The 23,934-nt window shown below is 37.6% G+C and overlaps 1 protein-coding gene across 1 annotated transcript in view; it reads right to left on the bottom strand.

Annotated features, from left to right (window-relative positions):
- LOC308416188 (chromosome-associated kinesin KIF4-like) overlaps positions 1 to 23,934 on the bottom strand; it is a gene marked incomplete at its 5' end in the record, with an annotated part of 95,600 nt that overhangs the window by 12,992 nt on the left and 58,674 nt on the right. The window contains 7 exon segments of the mRNA XM_080942612.1: positions 25 to 108; positions 5,781 to 5,891; positions 7,245 to 7,389; positions 8,469 to 8,567; positions 12,475 to 12,665; positions 14,057 to 14,113; positions 15,965 to 16,064. Of these exon segments, the coding sequence (XP_080798738.1) occupies positions 25 to 108; positions 5,781 to 5,891; positions 7,245 to 7,389; positions 8,469 to 8,567; positions 12,475 to 12,665; positions 14,057 to 14,113; positions 15,965 to 16,064 (787 nt within the window).

Genomic DNA, 23,934 nt, shown 5'->3' with positions numbered 1-23,934 from the left:
GAAGATTGGCTTTTTTTTACATACCTCCTCAGTTTTACGTCTGAGCACATTAGACTGTTTCTGGAAGTTTCTTTCAAGTTTGAGCAGTTCATATTGCCTTTTACGATCCTGATAACAAACAAACAAACAAACAAACATATCTTAACTGATGTTCAGGTAACTAAAATAAATCCTTAAACCAAGAAGACTTCCCAGATGTCCTTTATATTTAAGGCTTAGTACAATTCTATGAGTTGCTTTTATATTCTTTTATCAGAATTAGGAACTGGAAGTTCTAGAAACTAGGTTTGCATATACATACAGATCCTTGTCTTCCCCAGCTTATTGTTCTGTGGCCAAATTGTTTGTTTCTCAGACTTATGTCAATTTTAAATATTACTGTAGAATGTGAGATCTGAAAGATCATTCAATGAACAGCCTTGTCTACATAGGTTGCTACTGACAGAGCTAGGACTCAGGTCTACTGATTAATAAATAGATCAGTATTCTTTTATTCTCCACTGTATGAGGTGATTGGTCATATAACCCAGTGGTTGGGGAAAAAGGAGAAAGATACTACACAGGCAGATACCTATAAAATTAGGACAACTCCAGTAAAAGAAGCTTCTCATTTCTTAACAAATATAGCATACCCTGAATATAGCCTCTCTGCTCAGAAAAGAAAAATCAAGACCATGAAACACTAGGGGTATCACTCGCTTCAAACAACCACACACTGTGATCTCTAGCCCCCTTCCCTATCTTCCTAATCCATTAAGCTCTCCAGTTCTACTTGTTGCTTACCCAATGTGGGTGATGTGAGTGATCAGCCATTTTAGCCATATCTTTGCCAGCATACATACAAGAACTCTTATGAAATGGCCAACATAGTTGAACTATATATAAAATAGTTTCAAATTTTTTATTTTTAAGAGTTTGTGTGTGTGTTGCTGTGTACATACTTCTTGTACTTAAAAAATTATTCTGATTTGTTTGCCTATTTGTTTTCTAACACAAACACACACAGAGAGAGAGAGAAAGAGAGAGAGAGAGAGAGAGAGAGAGAGAGAGAGAGAGAGAGAGAGAGAGAGAGAGAGAGAGAGAGAGAGAGAGAGAGAAGGCATGGAGTTTGTGATTATTGCATGAAAATTTTTTTCAATTAAATAAAAGAGTCGAACATGCTGATTCTTGGTGCACTCGTTTTCATTCACCTTTTGAAATTATTTGATCCTGAAAATTACAACATATAACTGCTTAAAATTGGAGAGAAGTTTTGAAATGATACTGCATCCACGACAAATTAAAAGACTGATTATTTTTTTTAAAAAAAGAGCTATTCATTTTACCAGTCAAGATTGCAGCTTAGGAGCAGAATGCTGGTCCAACAAGCATGAAGTCTTAGGTTTAATTCTGAGTAGCAGGGAAAAGAAGACAGCTATTCATTTTATACAACTAATGTGATATGTTTTTCTTACATTTTACTTGAAATTACTTCCCACTGCTGTCCTGAAAACTTTGCCCTATTTAACCCAGTGTCTTTTTTATTTATTGTTCTTACTTTTAACAACTTTCAGTATCATTAGCACTCCCAATATACCTTACTTCATCCCTTCTCAGTCCTAAAATTTTCATTCTGTGAGATAAAGATTCTCTTTATTTGTATTTATTTTTAACAAAAATGAAGATTCTTATCAATACAGCATATCCACTATTGTAAATTAATTTAGTACTTTACAGATAAGCCTTCCTCTTTTCTTTAGTGCTTTTATTGAGATAATTAATGCATGATACCACTTAATGACCTAATGTATGATTCATGGCTTTTGGCATATTCAAAGAGTTGATGTAAAAACCACCATCACAATCCAAGTGTTGCCACAGTTTCATTACCATAGAAAGAAATCTCTTGTCCTTTATGTAATGGCACACAACCCTGTCACTGTACTTACTATTTTCTGCCTATAAATATGCCAATTCTGGGTATGCCCTATAATACATTATATCATTATTTGTTAATGGCTTCTTCACTTAGCACAATGTTTTCAAGGTTCGTTCATGTGGCAGCATGTGCCAGTATTAAATTTTTTTTCATGATCATAATATTGCACTGTATGCATATTTTTATTTATCAGTTTACTTATTGATATACTAAAGCTTGCCTCCACAGTTTTGGTTAATAGCACTTATGCTCTATGAACATACACATACAAGTTTCACACAGGCATGTCTTTGAACCTTCTCAGTAGAAAGAACTAAGAGTGGAATCAATGGATCATAAATACCTGTAGATTATCTATCCTAACAGCCGACTGTTTGTCACAGCGGGTATACCACTTTGCCCATCCTACCAGCAAATGTGTGGCATTTCTAATTCTGAATCCTTGCCAAGCCTTATCTTTTCACAATAATTATCTTCATGGGTGTAAAATAGTATGTCACTGTGGTTTCCATTTGCATTTTCATGGTGGCAAATGACGCCGATTGCCTTTTGTGAACTCTACTGTTTGTTTAATCTTACAACTAGGCTATGTTTATTGAGTGGTAAGTATTTTTTAAATAAATTGTGCTTACAAGATCCTTGTTATTTTAATGACATGAATATTTTCTACTATTTTGTTTACTGACTATGTTCAAACTGGTATTGTTTACAGTGCAAAAGCTTTTGCTTGTTTAATATTATTTTTCTTTGACTGTCCTTTAGGTATCCCATTAAAAATAATAAACCTTTTACCTAATCAAAACTCACAAAACTATCATTTATGCTCTCTTCTAAGAGATTTGTAGTTTTAGCTCAAATATTTAAATTTATTATTTATTTTGTATATGTGTGTGCGTGCAGTTCTTTCCTAATATGTGGTTCCCAGTGAAGGAACTCAGGCTTGGTGAGAGATACTTGAACTATCTCACTGGGTCACAAAGAGATTTTTATACAGTTTAGTTTAATTTTATATATGGTGTGAGGCATGTCCCAACTTTATTACATGATTATCTTGTCAACTTGGCATTGTATGATGGAAAGACTATTCTTGTATATATTGCTTATATGAAAATAAATGTGTGTGAAGATGTGTGGCATACATATGTGTGCACATGCTGGTAAAGGTGAGCCTCAAGTGTTATTTCTTAGGAGCAGTCCATCTTGCTTTTGAGACACAGTCTCACTGGGACCTATGGTTTATAGAACAGCCCAGGCTGGTTGGGTATTGAGTACCTCCCCTTTTAGAAGGCTATTATTTCTTCATTGTCTTGGCACCAATGCTGAAAATCAATTGGGTCACCAGGTCTGGTGTCACATGTCTGTAATCCCACAACTACCCAGGGGTTGGGAGAAGGCAAGTTACAGGCCAGTCTGCACAACTCAGTGAGACTGGGGTTGGAAAAATGAATATATTAAAAAGAAAACATGGGATAGGAAGGGGGAGTGTGGGAGGAATTAGGTAAAGAAATCTGGTAGGCATAAATAAGATCTAAACACACTGCAGTCGTGTATGAAATTTCCAAAGAATAAATCTTAAAAATAAGAAACTAAGTTCTGACAGTAGCGGTCATATTTGTTTCAGCCTTTACTTTTTGATTGCTCTCACATTTCCATTTGAATTTTAGGATTTCAGTTGGTGGATTTCTGTGAAAAGGTCAGATGGGTTTTATTTACTTCTAGCACTTCTGACTGACCTTGGGGCCTCATACATGCTAGGCAAGCATTTTTAATCACTGAAATTTTGACTACAATTGTGTTGAATCTGCAAAGAGATTTGAGGGATAGTCTATATTTAGAATATCAGATCTTTCTGCTCATTAATATGAACTAGCTTTTCTTTTATTTGGTTTTTAAATTCAATGTTTTGTAGTCTTCAGAGTGAAAATTAGAAAGTTATTTTGCTAATTATTCCTAAGTATTTGTATTGATACTATTTGAAACTGGATGGTTTCCCTATTTTTATATATACACAAATAAAATATTTCTGTGTTGACTGTGCTTATTTATTTATTTATTTATTTATTTATTTATTTATTTAATGTGTTGTGTGAATTTAGGTATACCTTGTTCCTGATGGAAGGGATGTTTTTTTTTTGTTTTTATCATTAAGTATAACCTAAGATTGGCAGTAGGGTTTTCATATACAACTTTGTCAGATTCAGGAAATCATCTTCAAAGATTGTTTTTATCATCAAACAGTGTTGGATTTTGTCAGTTTCTTTTTTGTCTGGTATGTGTGAAGATTTTGTATATGTGAGTGTTGGGGATTAAAGTTGGTGTGTGTGTTTGTGCACATGTGCGCACATGCTAAGGATGGAAGCCAGGGTCTCAAGTACTCTGAGTTTTATGGTAACTCTGTTTGGACCAGCAGAATGTCTCAGAGGGTGGTGGTACCTGCTGCCAAGCTCAAATACCTGGGTTTGATTCCTTGGACTCACATGTAGAGAAAATATACTACTGCAACTTGTCCTCTGATCTTCACGTATACGAGATAAATAAATATAAACAATAGTGGCTGGATATGGGGTGATTATTGCACTGTGATTTCTATGCGTATACATGTTCCAATAAACAACTCAGTTGTCTGATTAGTGTTATATATACCACACTTTCTTCTCTTTTTTTTTTTTTTTTTTTTTTTTTTTTTTTTTTTTTTTTTTTTTTGCCTAAGTACCATATAAAATAGTTTTGCTTGGTTTTGAACTGCTCATTGTTAAGGCTAAACTAAAAAAACAAAGAAACACAAAAACAACCCCCACAAAAGCCCAAAACAACAACAAAAACCCACATATAGACACTTAGAAAATCCTTCTGAAAAATGCTATGCTAAAAATCTTGATGTCTCAGCTAGATGGCTCAGTAGAAAAAGGTGCTTACTACCAACCCCGAGTTTAACCCCCTGAAATCCACATAATGGAGAAACCGACCTCTCAGACTGTGGGTGTCCTCATCCCTCTGCCCAATAAAATAAATATTTTTAAAAAAGATTTTGCTAAAGCGAGTTTTATATTTTTGATTCTTTGAGCTCTATATCCCCATGAGTGATCATCAGGAGTATGTATCCCCCGAAGACACCAGTTTCTTCAGAACTTCCCCTTGACAAATCTCTCATGTATTTAGGATTAGAAACATCCAAGTGGCTGAATTGTTTGTAAGATCTTTTTGCTGTTAGCACACCATCACTGGACAAAAGCAGAAAGTGTCCCTGCATAGAAATGGTCTCACAGCAACACTGAATGTGAAAAATGTGCTTCAACACATCTTCTGCCTTCTGCTTTATGTCTCATACTTTCTAGTCCTGGTTTTCCTTTACTGTTTTTTCTTCTCAAGTGACTATCTATCTTTCTTGTGCGTTGTTCTTTTTAGAATTATTTTATCTTATTTATTATTCTGTGGAGATATGCACCATGGCACATGTGTGGAGGCCATAGGACCATCTGTAGAGACAGTTCTATACTTCAATCTTTGTATGGCTCTGGGGAATCACTCAAGTTGTCAAGCTTTACTTGCAGAGCCATCACACTAGCCTATCTGTATCGTTCTTAAATGGCTTATTCCATATATTGAAGAAACCCATGCTTACACTGCACCTTCTTCCTAAATAGATAAGACATTATTAAAGGATAGAGCACATTTATTACTCAGAAAATTTCCATAGTACCTAGTCAAAAGTACCTTGTACATGGCAGACACTCAACCGAAAGCTGTTTAATTCGTGACTGTCACACATCTGGAGATATCAGATATCTGCAAAGAATATTTAGTATTTCTAGCTCAGAGAAGGCTCATTCCCTGGGCCTTTGAGGAGCTTTAATTAACGTACCCGTTCTTTTAACTGGATTACTTCTTTGTCTTTTTGTTGCTTCCATTGCCTAAACTTCTGGGCATCATCTTTCATTTGATGCATTAACTGGACTCGCTGGTTTTTCATCATCTGTCATAACAAAACAAAACTAAGCCAAATCAAACAAAACCAGTGTATTAGTCACGTGCACTTTATTCTGGGCTGATGTACAGGTGTACAGGGTAACCATAAAGAGAGACAAGTCAGAGCTAAGTTGAGGTCAACCACAAATGCTCATTAGGTTTGCTATCTCTTGCTAAACTTAGAGTTTTCAAGTATAGACTATACAAAGACCCAAAAGTAAGAGAGCTAAATCTTGCCCCACATTTATTTTAGTTAATCTGAATCTCAAGGAATTCTTTTCTTTGTTTTTAAAGATTTGCTTTATTTTTTATTTTGCGTGTGTGAGCTTGTGTATGTGCATGCATGTGTGTGTCTGTGTATCTATGATGTTAGTGAGGTGTTACATTCCCTGGAGCTAGAGTGATAGGTTGGGAGCCACTGGGTGTAGGTGCTGAGAACAAAATTTGGATTCCCTGAGCGAGCCATCTCTCCAGACCCTTAAAGTAAGGAAGAATTTTTTTGAGACAGTGTTTGACAATGCAACTCTCATTGGCCTTCAGTTCCCAACAGGGATGCCTTGTCTGGCCTCAGGGAGAGAGGGTGTGCTTAATCAGGCAGAGACTTGATATGACAGGGTAGGGGAATACAGGGGGATGGGGGAGGACACACTCTTAAATAAGAGGAAGGATGGAGGTAGAAATTCTGTGAGGAGGCACAAGGAGGATGGATGGACTCTGGGGGGGAGGAGTGGAGCAGGGTAGCAGTTGGGATGCAAATAAATAAATAAATAGATAAAAAATAAATAAATAAATAGTTACATAGATCCAATTGACCTTGAATTTACAAAACAAAAAAAAAAAAAAAAATCCCACTGCCTCTGTATCCTGAGTTCCAAGTTGGAATTAAAGGTGGCTCCAAAAAATTATTTTCTGGGTTGGAGAGATGGCTCAATGGTTAAGAGCACTAACTACTTTTCCTAAGGACCTGAGTTCAAGTCCCAGAAAACACATGGTGGCTCACAACCATCTGTAATGAGATTTGATGCTCTCTTCTGATGTGTCTGAAGACAGGTATAGTGAACAAAAAATAAATAATTCTTTTTTTAAGATTTATTTATTTATTTATTTATTATATATAAGTACACTGTAGCTGTCTTTAGATATACCAGAAGAGGGCTTTAGGTTTCATTACAGATGGTTGTGAGCCACCATGTGGTTGCTGGGTCTTGAACTCCTGACCTCTGGAAGAGCAAGTCAGTGCTCTTAACCGCTGAGCCATCTCTCCAGCCCCAAAATAAATAATTCTTTAAAAAAGGAATTATTTTCTAAGATCATGGACAAATTCAACTATCAGCTATTAACATAGGGTAGGACTTATTACCCGTATCTCCTGGTTCAGCTTGGAGACAGTATACTCAGTGGATTCCTTCAGCTTCAGAAGTTTGGACTGTTCATGTACTTTCTTTTTCAAATCAGCTATTTGACCCTCCAGCTCCTGAAGACGTTTGCGATGGCGCTCACTCAACCTAAACGCAAGTGTGATAGGAATGAAATATCTTTTTCTAAAATATGAAATAGGACACTCCTGGGACACACCTTGATATAGTCATCTAAAATAATGATTATAACCCACCCAATCAAAACTATTTCACTGATGAGAGCTTCATATCAGAGTAAAGCAACATATTTTTGAGTCTATACAATAAGGAACTGCTTCAAATATACTTTTCCCCACCACTCAGAGCAAAAGGAAGACACTGTGCATGAGCTGTAAGGGAATAATTCTGATGACGTAAGTTGAAGACAGAAAAGTAAACATTTATCATCACTCTAAAGAACATAAAGTTGAGATTCAAGATCAAATAAAAATAATTTGGGCAAGTTAGGCTTTTTCTAAGGTAGAAGTCTAAAGGAGGAGAGGCTTCTGATTGGCTTAGTCATATTCAAAGGAAATATCCCAAATCAAGGGATAGTTACATTGATTTTTAATTATTAGCTTGGACATTAATATTCACAAGCAGGGGCATAGAAATTATCTCAGAGGTCTATACATTATTTTCCAAATGTCAGCTTTCATTTAACTTCATATAAATTCTTTCTTGATCACAGCCCCTGTCTGTAAACTCTAAATTCTACTTAGTCTTAACATAATTCTTAATCACTGCTAAAAGTTATTTGGGCAGTAGTTGTTTGCTTTACTACAGAATTGTTTTACTGTCATCCTGAGATGCTATTTTACTAGGGCTGGAGAGATGGCTCAGGAATTAAGAGTACATGCTGCTCTTGAAGCTGACCTGAATTCAATTTTCACCATCCACATTGGGTGGTTCACAACCACTTGTAACTCCACGGACAGGGGATCCTGTACCATTTTCTGGTCTCCATGGGCAACTGCACTCATGTGCACATACTACCCCCCCCCAATTAAACATAATTTTAAAAAAAGTAAAGTCTCAATTATTTTTCTTGTATCTAGGTTTCCTTTCCCTACCTACTATGATAAAATTGTTTAGGGGCAGTAAATGGGTCTTCTATTTCTCTAGTCTTGACAACTCATCTTACATATGGCAGGTACTTAGTTAACGTTTAATGACTATATTCTTACTTGGCTTGGTTGACATTCTTTTTTGCTGTTTGAAGTTCAAGAACCAATTCTTCTTTTTCCATCTGTAGACTGTGGACTTCCAATTCTAGATTTTTAAGAAAAGTTTATATAGAACACAAAGATAATTGCTTCAGCATTCTGTCTCTAGTAACCATTAACAACAACACATGGTCTCATATAGTTCTGGCTGGCCTGGAACTTGCAAACTGGCATCAAACTCAGAGATAAGCCTGCTTTTGTCTCTTGAATGTTTGTATTAAAGTTGTGTACAACCTCGAATTATTTTTATTAATTTATTTTTCCTTCTTTCCCCTCCCACTCTCCCCCTTGCTTCTTTTAAACAAACAGGGCCTTAGTATAGAGGCTAGGCTGGACTCTTTCCTATACTCATGCCTTCACAAGGACTAAGGTTATAGAGATTCCACATCTGGCTTTATGAATTAAATTTTACTACATCAATTGCATACTACAATATTTTTCCTTTTGACTTGAGAATAAAATTGTGTGGTATATATATGTATATGGACTTGAAGTTCAAAGGCCTGGATCTGAATATTAACTATAACACAAAGCATATCAGAAACAACCCCTTTTATCCCTAGTTTCTATGATGAAAAGAGTTAATATAGTAGTTCTGAGACTACTATCAATAAAAAGGGTTCCTTGCAAGACTGGCTCTTTGATTGTGCCTGGTAACTTTGATTTTTGGTAGGGCCATCCTTGTCTGTAACAGTGGCTCACTTACGATTAAACTATGTAAATACTGCAATTTTTCCCAGAACACCTGTCTTCTATCAGGGGTTATAGATATTATGGTATGCACTAGACAAAGAAAGCCTATAGGATGGACCCCCGAATGCTTAGGGTCAGGGGGTTCTGTCCTGGTAAAGAATATTTCACATATAATTAAATAAATGGAAGAATAAAAAGTCTGTGGAATCCACTGGGAAAGGATTTTTGGAAGCTTGTGTTTGGATACTGGCTTTTTTCTCTTTTCTGGTTTTATTTTGTACCCTTTCCATAATAAATCTTTACTGTGACTATGAGTACTTACTGAGTCTTTTGAGTCTTTCTAGTGGGTTATTAGATTTAGAAATCATCTTGGATTCTCTCAAGTTTTTCTACCCGTATTAATAATGTGAACCAGGTATACTGGTGCATGCTTTGAGTCCTAGCTACTCAGAAAGCTGAGGCAAAAGTATCACTTGAGCCCAGAAGATGGAGGCAAGACTGAATAAAATAGCAAGAGCCATCTCAAAAACAAGTTTAAAAAAACAATGTTTTCTACACTAATATTACTTTATAGGATTGCTAAAAAGATAAAACGGGATTAAATGGTAAGGACATTTATAACCTATAAAGAGCTATATAAACTTGGGTTTTTTTTTTTTTTTTTTTTTTTTTTTTTTTTTTTTTGTTTGTTTGTTTTGTTTTTGTTTTGAGGCAAGATCTCTTCTGGTCTAGAATTCCCTATGTAGCTGAGTCTGACCTTGAACTTTTAATCTTCTGGCCTCTGCCTCAAAGTGCTAGGATTACAAGCTACCAAACCCAGTTGGTTTATCTGGTGCTAGGGATCAACCCTGGGGTTTTATTCATGCTAAGTAAACATGCTACCAATGGGGCTATATCTTCAGCCTTCAGTATTCTTATATTGGAACTTTCAAACATCAATTCAATAGCAACTGCAGTTCTACATGCATTTATGTAGTAACTTTTAGAAACTGAAATTTAGATGTTTTCTAGGCTGTAAAAATCCCTTTGGTCAGATTTTATCTTGTCCTCACAACCAGAACCAAAGAAAATTGACTAAGTCAGTGGTTGAGAACCAAAATTACATGAAGGCTCAGGATTAATACAGGACCGGCAGAAAGCAGCAAAAACAGGTTGGAGGCTATATTAAGATTTCTAAATTTGCTAGAGCTCTTTTCTAAGCATTAGGCCTAGCCACTCCAGTATAAGCAATGGAAGTCATTATCATAGCTTCATAGTTACCCTGCATATTTAAACTGGTTGGTAATAAAAGAAAATAAAAAAGTACATGCAAATGCATTTATATTTAATTATGATCTCCTATAAAAAATAATTCAGGTAACCCATATAAAAAGTAAGACACATTGACTACTTCAGCCCTGCCAACATCTACCCTCCTCTTTTCAGAAGGAAATCATAGCTTTTTATCTTCCAGACATTTCCCTATTTACATATGTATATTTTACATATTTAACATTTTATATATATGAGTGCGTGTGTGTGTGTATAATACATGGTAGGAAAATACTTCGTAGTTATGAGATGGCTCACTAGATAACAGTACTTGCTATAAAAGCCATGTGAAGATAGAAAGAAAAAACCAGCTCCACAACGTGGCCTTCTGACCTCTGCAAACATGTAGCAATTCACACATGCATATTTCTTAAAAAGAGAAGTGGTGATTTCCATGTGATTCAAAGGTATTACTTTTTATTAAGAGTTAATTTTCTTGGTTTTTAGGGGGAAAAGACTAGATATTATTACTGAATTAAGAGCTACACCACATTATTTATATATGCTTCCTTATAGAGTAGGAAATACTCTGGTGGAACGAGCTTCCCATTTCTGGGTAGTATAAGAAGAAGGACTAGACAAGGTAGACAACGCAGTGGGAGAGGATGGACTTAGCCTCAGAGACTTGAAGTGCCAGGGTGGGAGGATAGTCAGAGGGTCCCACACACTCAGAGGAGAAGGGGAGGGGGACTAGGAGGGGATAAGTAGTGGGATGTAAAGGGAGTAAGTAAAGCAAACAAACAAAGAAATTTAAAAAGCCAAACTAATAAAAACAAAAAAGAGAGAAACTTAGTAATCTTTTATTGATCCTGGAAAAGTCAGAACCACATTTGACCTGAGAAAGGCTGCATTGTATGCCATAAATCACAGATAGACAACTGACCTACATATTTAACCTTTCTCCTGTAATCCTGCTTAGAATGATGCAAAAAGTTGTGTAAATGAGCAAGCATGAAGAGTAGGCAGTCAATATTGAAGACATATCAACAGACTCTGGGAAGAGAAAACAGTAACTGCCTTCTGGAATGGAAAAATGTTAAAATATGATTCCTACAGGATGAATGCCAATGAGCAACACACTAGTTTGTATCATGGAAAGACAGAGAAGAGTAAAAACTTCCTTTCTGCAGTGATGAAACTTTCAGGCTGCATGGCCAGCCCGGATCTAGCTACTGAAGACATGAGGAGTCATGTTGCTGACCTGTGTGAAATAAATGAGCACAGAGACCACAACATTTCCAGCACTGTGCCCACATAGCTCCAGGCTGAGAAGAAAAGAGTTCTGTAGGGTAACTAAGGAACCCAGGAGAAGTGTATGCATGGAAAACTTCCTATTGGCTTGTCTCTCTCTTACATTTGTACTGATGGCCAAAGATCACCAGAAATTTGAAGAAAGGTTCTTAAGTAAAAGAGAATAAAACATACAAAAGAAAGGAAATGTGGAAAAAAGAAGCAAAGAAGAAGAATAAAGTTTTGATAGGTTTTAATTCCTAATCTTAGATATGGACACTACATCCACAAAAAGATTTCTATAGCAAGAACAATTAGGAACATCAAAAGGATCTTGGGAGTTAGTAAGCAAATAAAAATAGTCACCAGAAGTGGAAGGAAATCTAGAGAGTGGACAAGGGTTTAGAGAACAGGAAGGAGGCAGCAGGAAAAGCAGAGTGAATTATCTGAGTAAGGGCAGCTGAAGAAAGAAAATAGAGTGAAGTGACAGTACCCAAGGAAACAATAAGCCTAGCATTGTGAGAGCATATGCTACCTGGGGCCAGAAAAAAAAAAAATACCAAGTTGCCAGAGGGAAAAACTCTAGATCACCAGATACTTCTTATCAGCAACACTGGAAACAGACAATGGGGAAACACTTATCTTTTCATTACCAAAATTGTCTCGCCAGTTTGCTTTCCCCCATTTAATATGGTACACATGACCAACTGCTGCACTAGAAAAAAGAAAACACTTTACTTGGTACTGGAATTGAATGGGCTGTAGCTGGTTGTCATTCTGAGTCATCTTCTTAGCCAGGGCCTCTTTCAATGCAAGTTCTTTACTCAATTCAATCAGCTCCTTGGACATTTGAGCTTGACATAGAGCATGTTGGGTGCTGAAATCATCAGAAGACCTGCTGGTATCTGGACTGCTTTGCACCTGCTGAGAAAAGATAGATAATAGTTTTGTGATAGTTACTCTTGGTTGTCAATTTGATTACATCTGGAATTAACTAAAACCGAAAAATCACAAAGCACAGTCTATGAAGGATTTTTTTTTTCACTTAACTGTATCATTTGAAGTGAGAATACCCACCTCTGATATGGGTCACAACCTCTGCTGGAAGCCTAGATAAAGGACATGGAAGGAGGAAGCTTGCTCTCTGCCTGCTTGTTCTCAACCACACTACACAGTCCATTCCTCCACTGGCATTAGAGCCTACTTCTTCACGATTCTGGCATGTACTGAAGACCAGCCGAGACATCCAGCCTTGTAGACTGAACAATTACTGGATTTTTGAACCTTAACGTACATAGGCAGCTGTTATTGGATTAGCTGGACCACAGCCTATAAATCCTTCTAATAAAGCTGTGCACCCCATATACAAATTTAAGAGAAGCAAGAAGCTGGAGTTCCTTAGGTACTTTACTCTCTACATCTGTTTTCCATCAGCAATACCTGTGCTCTTTCACTATTGTGGCTTCTTATATGCTATTGGTTCAAACAGCTGAAATTAATTATGGAGCGTATTCCCTTGCTCTTAAAATACTCTGTAACATGTACAAGTTTTCTTGTTCTTTGTTATACTAATCTGACAAACAATCCTTACTTTCATTTCATCTCAAGGGGCCCCTAAAGAGGATAGGACACTGGAAATGTTACGTTGGAAATGGAAGAGTCACTTATTCTGACACGGCTGACTTTTATCACCTAGTTTTTCTCCTATCTTGCTTCATTCAGAATAAGGAACTACTAACGTGCATTTGTTTCAGGGTAAAAGGTTGCCTCAAGAAGCCACTGACTAAACTTTCTTTTTTTTTTTTTTAACCTTACTGTGCAACCTTAAGTCAAGGTCAACAGCAGATGCACCTTAGCTATCCTTGTGATCTTAGAACACTCAAAACATTTTCCTCCTTTTTTTTTTCAGCCCATGATCACTGCATCCATAGTAAAATATATTCAGAAAACATTCTCCTGCAATGCTTTTTGACTTTGTCATAATTACCTAATTGGTTCCTTTCCTTGTTTTAACTTCTTGGGTAATTGATGCAGAACTAGCACCTCATAGAAAAGAAGTAAGTCAGACTGAAAAATAAAACATGATGCCCCTGAGAGGCACTGCTCATTACCAGTTATAATCAGAAACAGGGCTCATCCTTGTATGAAGTATTATGAAACTGAGATCTTAAAGATTTCAGAATTTCTAGAGGATTCTATGACTAATGGTAATAACCACAGATCCTCTCCAGAGTTGAATGATTGATCAATTCTAGGAAGGTTTAGAAGCGGCAGTGAGAGCTCCAGGGTTCACACAAAAGGTGTCAATTACTTACAGTGTCAGCTTCCCCTGCACTATCAATGGTGGCACTCATGCAAGCAACAGCTTCGTCCTGTAGCAAAAAAAATACAAAAGTGAAATTACAAAATGTTTTTATACTGGTTATCTGATTCTAAAAGTTGATATTTTAGAAGTATACACAGAAGTCATTTAAGGTACTGGACTGGTTTTGTAGTCACAGATACCCTAACAGCTACGTGTTCCCATTTCCAAGCTCTCGGGGGTCTTTCTTTTTTCAAAAGGGTGATTATGTAGTCTCTGAGAAAACAAAGTAAGGTCTCCGTGGTAAGAAGTCAAAGATCACCAAGGCAGAGTGAAACATCTAACCATTCTAATAGGTCAAAACTGAATCCATTTTATAGATGGCCGCGCTTTCGTTTTATGCTTCGTTTTATCACTCCCTGTCCATGGAGGTAGAAGCCCAGGCACGCCTGCGTAGACAAACCATCAAAAACCAAACAGAAAAGAATGGCAGTGCATCAGGAAAGTGGGTGGAATTAATTTGTAGCATTGAGTTTTATAGCCAGTCAAGATAGAAAGCTCTTATTCCATAAGGAAATCGATGATGTCCTAATCAGTATGCTGGGGACAAACGTGTATTCATCAAGTCACACAAATGTCCTATGAGCTCTGCTCCTCACATATTAAGGTGCTGTAGGTAGTTAGTAGGAGAGAAACAATAAGCACCTCAGCAGGTTAAGTCCCCTCCTAGAGAACGGCTAATCCTTTTGGGCACTGGAACAAACACCTAGAAATGTAACCGAAAACTACTTATTAAGAGAAATTTGTTTCCAGATGATCCTCTGAGCAGGCTGTTCTCATCACTGAAGTTTACGTGTTACTTGGCACTGTAGCATATACATCCCTGCTTCTACACCATTGATTCTGAAACCTTAGAAACAAAGTTTTATTCTTGGGAAGTCATGTGGTAAAGCAGTTTAGAGGTGAAAGAATTGTTGGCTTCTTAGCAATGAAGGAATTTAGAGTTAAAACATGCAGAGTCTGTATCAGTTGTGTGAAAGAACACATAGTTGTTGCAGTCTTGGTTATCTTAAAGGTTAGGAGATGGTTCTTTAATAAGAGCTATTTGTAAAGCATTTCCCTTGGCCTGCTCAGAAATCTCTAGCCAGTGAGGATCAAAGAGAACTCAAAGGAAGCGCCAGTGTTTCCACATTCTCATCCTTATGTTCAGCTTTGGCAAGCCTCCAGGTGTAGGGCACACTAAGTCCTTTAAAATGGAGCACCAATCTAGGATTGCTTAATGATGGCCCTTTCTTCTCTCCCATGTTCAAATTTCAGTATATTTATTTATATAACTATCATAGATTATAAAGGGTTATAACACTGTCTTATTTGACTCCACACCCCCATTTTGATATAGCCACTTGCAATGTAGCTCAGGCAGGCCTGGGACTCATGTAACCACTCTCAAACTCATTGTCCTCTTTCCCCATGTCCCAAGATCCAGGATTATAGCAGTCAACAAAACATCCAACCTAAAGTCTTTTCCTGGCACCTTAAAGAGGGTCAAGATCAAACTATATGGCTTTTGGCCCAGTGAAATTTTACAATGCCAACATTTCAGCTCCTGGCTATGGTGACGTGTTTTGTATAATCATAGAATGATTCTGGTTTCACAACTCCAAGTGTATAAATATGTAGCGATGGAATTTATTTCAGTCTAACTATCCTTTTCTCTTCTTTGACCAATCTAAGACTGCAGCTTACAACCTCATTAAAGTAAAAGATACTATTTACTCAAGGTCATGGGATGAAAAGCAGGGTAGTTTGTTTACACTAAACAGCAGAGCCTTCCTGATGAAGCATGTGCTTGGAAAGGGCTTGCTAAATACTTTTATGAACTCTGCTTTGAAGGAGGGTATCTATCAGACAAAAATAGTACTTGATTCTGCAGGAACTCAAATGACTGCCTGGATTTCCTCACAGGATACTGCAGCCAAAAAAGCTTATTTCGATTGTATTTTAAGGGTACAGCTTGGTACCTAAAGCCCCAGGAGGAAAGTCCAGGAACAATGGTTGCTTTCATAACTGAAATTGGGGTGTTCACCTGTCACTTAAAATAAAAATAGTTTTAATTCAGAATGAAGGGCACATGTACTTATATTTGAAACACTTTGCTTTTACTGTTGTAAGTGTTAATAAAAGCCAGGGAGATACATTGTGTATTTTAAAAAGTTAAGCAACTGGGAGGGTCTTCAGACAATAGAGAAGGAAAACTGATTCAAGAGTCTAGCAGGAGCCTTGGTTAAAAGGGTTTACTCTGCTTAATTATGATGATGGATGGAAGCCAATAACTTTATCAGCTTGTAATAATCTTCAGCACTCTCCAACTGTGTGTGCCAAGTGCATTTTAGTGGCAGACAGCAATTCTAGAGTTCCTCTGAGCCGGTCACCACTAACAGATCTGCCTACAGGCACACCGGGCACAAGTGATATTGCCAGACCTCAGTGAGGATGGTTTATTGTATTACAATCATTCCTTCAGCCTTCGTGATCTCAGAGCTCAGAAATGAGAAGAATAAAATCCTCTAAAGTCACCGTGGCCACGAACACTACACCCTTGAGGCCTTAATTTCAGTGGTTGTAAATTTTAGCTCTAGTAGGCTTCTTCTACACCTTATATCATCATAATTTTGGGGCAACTCACAAGGTTTTCTTATATATGATATTTCAGATCAATTTAAGCAGAATTAGAAGTGGGAGCAATTTTCTTTGTGCTGGTCATTCTCCAACAAGTATATAAAATCTTGCCATTTTCTAAAAGTTTCTAAAAGAACTTCAGTGGTTCTTTGCTTTTGGAAGCACATCTTTTGGCCTCAAGAATCGTTTATTTGCAAATGTAACAAAAAGGCTAGATAGATGCTGAAAGGGTCCCAGTGTCCCTTTTCTTCAGTCCTGCTTTTTCCAAACGCTATCACCATTTATACAAGTGATCTTACACCATAACATTTGAGTGAACTAATTTTAAATTTTTATTTACTTTTATTTTATGGGTTTGCCTGTACATGCATGCCTGGTGCCAGCAGAAGCCAGAAAAAGTCATCAAATTCTCTAGAACTGGGAACCAATCCTTTGCAAAACCAATGGGTACTTTTAAATGCTGGCCTACTTCTCTAGCTCCCGAATTAAAAAAAAAAATGAGATAAAGTCTCACTATGTAGCCTTGGGTGACTTGGAGCTAGATATGTAGACTAGGCTCCGTCTTTGCCTCACAAGTTTTGGGATTAACTCAGTACATTCTTTTTATTTTGAAATTACTCTAAAATTATACCATTTCTCTGTTCCATTTCCTTCCTCCCAACACTCCCATACAACCTCCCTTTCTCTCTTTTAAATTCATGGTCTCTTTTTTCACTGATGATATTACATGCATATATATATATACATAGTTCCAGGGCTTCTGACACCCTCACAAGACACACATGCATGTAAGACACCAAAGAACATAAAAAATAAATTATAGAACATAAATAAAACTGGACCTCTATCCATAAACTACATCCATAATAAGAGTATTTGTTTTTTTGAAGGAATATTGCTAAATAGTCTAGACCACTCTTAAAGTTGTGATGTTCCTGAAGAGAGAGGAGGAGAGAGGGAGGGAGGGAGGGAGAGGAGAGGAGAGGAGAGGAGAGGAGAGGAAAGAGAGAAGAGAATGATGAACCATGACTTAATATTATTAATTTCTGGGAATACAAGATTACAGATCTGCATCACCAGTTTGCTAGAAAACATAAATATTTATGTATAATTACATATATATATATATATATATATATATATATATATATATATCCTATAAATGTTTTAATATAATAAACTTAATGGTCAGAACATGTCCGATATTTCATGATCTCTTCTTCAAACAGTTCAGTTTAGCTATTTCAGCAAAAATTTACAAAATTAGAAATGCGTATTAGCTTCAAGAAATGAAGAGCAGAGCCTGGCCCAACCACCAGCCGGAAAGGCGGCTCGTACAGGCTAAGCAACTGTGACTGGGAACAGATCTTAGGAACTTCTGTTCCCACCCGGAGAGGACTTCAGGATGCAGAGCAGAGCCTGGCCCAACCACCAGCCAGAAAGGCGGCTCGTACAGGCTGAGCAACTGGTGAGTGGAAGACCTAGGCTGCGGGGGAGCAGAGGGATCTCTGCAGAGTGCACACGGAAAGGGCACCCCCTGCTCTGACCTGCCCTGTCCTCCCCGATCCAGTGACCGGGAACAGATCTTAGGAACTTCTGTTCCTACCCGGAGACGACTTCAGGACACAGAGCAGGGCCTGGCCCAACAGCCAGCCGGAAAGGTGGCTCGGAGAGGCTGAGCATCTGTGACCAGGAACAGATCTTAGGAACGTCTGTTCCCACCCGGGGGTGACTTCAGGACGCAGAGCAGAGCCTGTCACAGCTGCCACCTGGAACCTGGGCTGCTGGGGAGTAGAGAGATCTCTGAGGAGTGCACACGGAAAGTGTACCAGGGACACAGACCAGATACAAGGGAAAGGCAAGAACATATCACTGACAACAAAATGGCAAGAGGAAAGAGAAAGAGTATATCCCAAGGAAACCAAGACAATCTAGCAACACCAGAACCCAGCTCTCCGATAGTAGCAAACATAGGAATTCCAAACACTCCAGAGAAAGAAGACACAGACCTGAAAACATGCCTCAAGACGCTGATAGAGTTACTTAAACAAGAAAGGGAGGAAAAGCAAAAAGATTCAGAAGCTTTTAAAGAAGAAACAAGAAAAACACTCAAAGAACTCAAAGAACGAGAAGAAAACAGAACCAAAGAAATAAAGGAATGGAAGAGGGAAATTAAAACAGAAATTGACACAATAAAGAAAGCGCTAAAAGAGATAACCCTAGAGTCAGAACACCAAAAAAAGAAATCAGGAGTCACAGAAGCAAGCATTTCCAACAGATTACAAGAGATCGAGGAGAGAATCTCGGGGGCAGAAGACAACATTGCAAACATAGACAAAACAGCCAGAGAAGATGCAAAAAACAAAAAGCTCCTAACCCAAAATGTCCAGGAAATACAAGACACAATGAGAAGACCGAACCTAAGGATAATAGGAATAGAAGAGGGAGAAGAGTATCAACTAAGAGGCACAGTAAATATCTTCAACAAAATCATAGAAGAAAACTTCCCTACCCTCAAGAATGAGATGACCACGAGCATAAAAGAAGCCTTCAGAACTCCAAATAGGTTGGACCAGAAAAGAAATACCTCCCGACACATAATAGTAAAAACATCAAGTGCCCAAAGTAAAGAAAGAATACTAAAAGCAGTAAGGGAAAAAGGTCAGGTAACATATAAAGGCAGACCAATCAGACTCACACCCGATTTCTCAACAGAGACTATGAAAGCTAGAAGAGCCTGGACAGACATCATGCACTCCTTAAGAGAGCACAAGTGCCAGCCCAAGCTGCTATACCCAGCAAAACTATCAATCACCATCGATGGAGAGACAAAGATATTTCAAGACAAATCAAAATTCACACAATATCTGACCACAAACCCAGAACTACAACGAATTATAGGTGGAAAACCCAATACAAGGAGGGAAAATACAGCCTAGTAAAAACAAGAAAACTCCTAAACAAGAAAAGTAAAGAAAAAAACACAGACACAACTCAACCCAAAAAAGCAAAAATGGCAGGAAACAGAAACAATTATTCCTTGATATCTATTAACATAAATGGTCTCAACTCCCCAATAAAGAGACATAGACTATCAGACTGGATACATAAACAAAATCCAGCCTTTTGCTGCATACAGGAAACTCATCTCAGAGACAGAGACAGACACTATCTCAGAGTAAAAGGGTGGGAAAAAAAACTTCCAAGCAAACAGCTCCAAGAAGCAAGCTGGAGTGGCTATTCTAATATCGAATAAAGTAAATTTCCAACCAAAAGTTATCAAAAAAGATAAAGAAGGACACTTTTTACTCATTACCGGGGAAATCTGTCAGGAGGAACTCTCAATCCTTAACATATATGCTCCAAATAAAAAATCACCCACATTCATAAAAGAAACTCTACTAAAGCTCAAAAAATACATTTCACCCCACACAATAATAGTGGGAGACTTTAACACCCCACTCTCACCAATGGACAGATCAGGGAAACAGAAACTGAACAAGGACACTGCAAAACTAGCAGAGACTTTGAACCAACTAGAATTAATAGATATATACAGAACATACTATCCTAAAGTAAAAGAATACACCTTCTTCTCACCACCCCATGGCACCTTCTCGAAGATTGACCACATAATTGGACACAGAACGAGCCTTCATCAATATAAGAAGATTGAAATACTCCCATGCATCCTTTCAGATCACCATGGTCTACGGCTGGTCTTTAACAACAACAAAGACAACAAAATTCCCACATACACATGGAAACTAAACAACACTCTGTTAAAGGATAGCAGGGTCAAAGAAGAAATAAAGAAAGAAATTAAGGATTTTCTAGAATTCAACGAAAACGAAAACACAACATACCCAAACCTATGGGATGCAATGAAAGCAGTATTGAGAGGAAAACTCATTGCCCTAAGTGCTTCCAAGAAGAAACTGGAGAGAGCTCACATCAGCAACCTGACAGCACAGCTAAAAGCAATAGAACAAAAGGAAGCAGATATACCCAAAAAGAGTAGACGGCAAGAAATAATCAAAATTAGGGCAGAAATAGACCAAATAGAAACAAAAAAAAAACCATTGAAAAAATCAACAAAACAAAGAGTTGGTTCTTTGAGAAAATCAACAAGATTGATAAACCCCTAGCCAGACTAACTAAAGGGCAAAGAGAGAGTATCCAAATTAACAAAATCAGAAAGGAAAGTGGTGACATAACAACTGAAACAAAGGAAATTCAAGAAATCATCAGATCCTACTACAAAAACTTATACTCCACAAAATTGGAAAATCTGGAGGAAATGGATGAATTCCTAGACAGATACAAGGTCCCAAAGTTGAACCAGGACCAAGTAAACCATCTAAATAACCCTATAACACCTAAAGAAATAGAAGAAGTCATCAAAAGCCTCCACACCAAAAAAAGCCCAGGTCCAGACGGGTTCAGTGCAGAATTTTATCAGACATTTATTGGGGATATAACACCAATATTCGCCAAGCTATTCCAAAAGATAGAATCAGATGGAATATTACCCAACTCATTTTTTGAGGCTACAATAACCCTCGTACCTAAGCCACACAAAGACCCTACAAGGAAAGAGAACTTCAGACCAATCTCACTTATGAACTTTGATGCAAAAATACTCAAAAAAATCCTTGCAAACCGAATTCAAGAACACATCAAAACCATCATTCATCATGACCAAGTAGTCTTCATCCCTGGGATGCAGGGATGGTTTAACATAAGGAAATCCATCAATGTAATCCACCATATAAACAAACTTAAAGACCAAAATCACATGGTCATCTCACTAGATGCTGAGAAAGCATTCGACAAAATCCAACACCCCTTCATGTTAAAAGTCCTGGAAAGAACAGGAATCCAAGGCCCATATTTAAACATAATAAAAGCAATATACAGCAAACTAACAGCCAACATCAAACTTAATGGCGAGAAACTTGAAGCAATCCCACTAAAATCAGGGACTCGACAAGGCTGCCCACTCTCTCCCTACCTATTCAACATAGTACTGGAAGTCCTGGCTGGAGCAATTAGACAGCAAAAGGAGATCAAGGGGATACAAATCGGAAAGGAAGAGATAAAAACATCACTCTTTGCCGATGACATGATAGTGTACTTGAGTGACCCCAAAAATTCCACCAGAAAACTCCTACAGCTGATAAACAAGTTCAGCAAAGTGGCCGGATACAAAATTAACTCAAACAAATCAGTAGCCTTCCTATACTCAAAGGACAAACATGTGGAGAAAGAAATTAGGGAAAAGGTACCCTTCACAGTAGTTACAAAAACTATGAAATACCTTGGTGTGACTCTAACTAAGGAAGTAAAGGACCTGTATGACAAGAACTTCAAACCTCTAAAGAAAGAAATAGAAGAGGATCTCAGAAAATGGAAAGATCTCCCATGCTCATGGATTGGAAAGATCAACATCTTAAAAATGGCCATCCTACCAAAAGCAATCTACAGATTCAATGCAATCCCCATCAAAATTCCAACCCAGTTCTTCATGGAATTGGAAAGATCAATGTGCAATTTCATATGGAATAACAAAAGACCTAGAATAGCGAAATCCATCCTCAACAACAAAAAAACATCTGCGGGAATCACTATCCCTGACCTCACGCTATATTACAAGGCAATTGTGCTGAAAACTGCATGGTACTGGTACAGAAATAGGCAAGTGGATCAATGGAATAAAATAGAAGATCCAGAAATGAGCCCTCATGTACATGGTCACCTGATTTTTGACAAAGGTGCAGTAAACATTCAATGGAAAAAGGACAGCCTATTCAACAAATGGTGCTGGTCCAACTGGCACTCAACATGCAAAAGAATGAAAATAGACCCGTTCTTATCTCCTTGTACAAAGCTCAAGTGTAAGTGGATTAAAGATCTCCACATTAAACCAGATACACTGAAACTATTAGATGAGAAAGTAGGGAAAACCTTAGAACACATAGGCACAGGAGAAAATTTCCTGAACAAAACACCAATGGCTCAAGCTCTAAGGTCAAAGATTAACAAATGGGACTTAATGAGATTGCAAAGTTTCTGTAAGGCTAAAGACATCGTCAAGAAAACAAAACGGCAACCAACAGAATGGGAAAAGATCTTTACCAACACCACATCAGATAGAGGCCTAATATCCAAGGTGTACAAGGAACTCAAAAAGCTAGACACCAGAGAATCAAATAACCCTATTAAAAAATGGGGTACAGAGCTAAACAAATCATTTTCAGTTGAGGAACACCGAATGGCCGAGAAACATCTGAGGAAGTGCTCGACATCCTTAGCCATCAGGGAAATGCAAATCAAAACAACCCTAAGATTCCACCTCACACCAGTCAGATTGGCCAAGATCCAAAACTCAGATGACAGCAGATGCTGGCGAGGCTGTGGAGAAATAGGAACACTTCTTCACTGTTGGTGGGGTTGCAAGCTAATACAACCACTCTGGAAATCTGTCTGGCGATACCTCAGAAAATTGGATATAGTACTACATGAAGACCCAGCTATTCCACTTCTGGGCATATACCTCAGAGACACTTTAATACACAACAAAGATATATGCACCACAATGTTCATAGCGGCTCTATTTATAATAGCCAGAAGCTGGAAGGAACCCAGATGTCCTTCAGAAGACGAATGGATACAAAAATTGTGGTACATATACACAATGGAATACTACTCAGCCACCAGAAACAATGACTTAACCAAATTCTTAAGAAAATGGCTGCATCTAGAGAAGATCATCCTGAGTGAGATAACCCAGTCACAAAAGAACAGACATAATATGCAGTCACTGATAGTGGGATGCTAACCCCAGAGGCTTGCACTCCCCCAGAAACAACTCACAGACTGTATGAAGTCCAAGAAATAAAGAAAACAAAAACTATACATATATTCACAAAACAAGAAGACTTTGACTATTTCCATGTTGCGTTTTGTTTTGCATGTACTTTACGCTTATTGCAACTAGTACGTTTTCAATGCATACTGTCAAGCCCTTGAAAAAAATCAAGTACTGACTAAAAAACATATTCACATGGTTTTATGTAAAATTTATTTTAATGTCTGAAAAAACAGTACTGACAAAAATGTATAATTTTAAGCAACAAATGTTTAAAATCTTTAAAAAAAATAATAAGCTGTTAGTCTTTTGTGTAGATGGAAATATCTCAAGAAACTTCT

Source organism: Micromys minutus, assembly GCF_963924665.1.
Source record: "Micromys minutus genome assembly, contig: SCAFFOLD_248, whole genome shotgun sequence".
NCBI lineage: Eukaryota > Metazoa > Chordata > Mammalia > Rodentia > Muridae > Micromys > Micromys minutus.
This window is presented reverse-complemented; position numbering and strand designations above follow the sequence as displayed.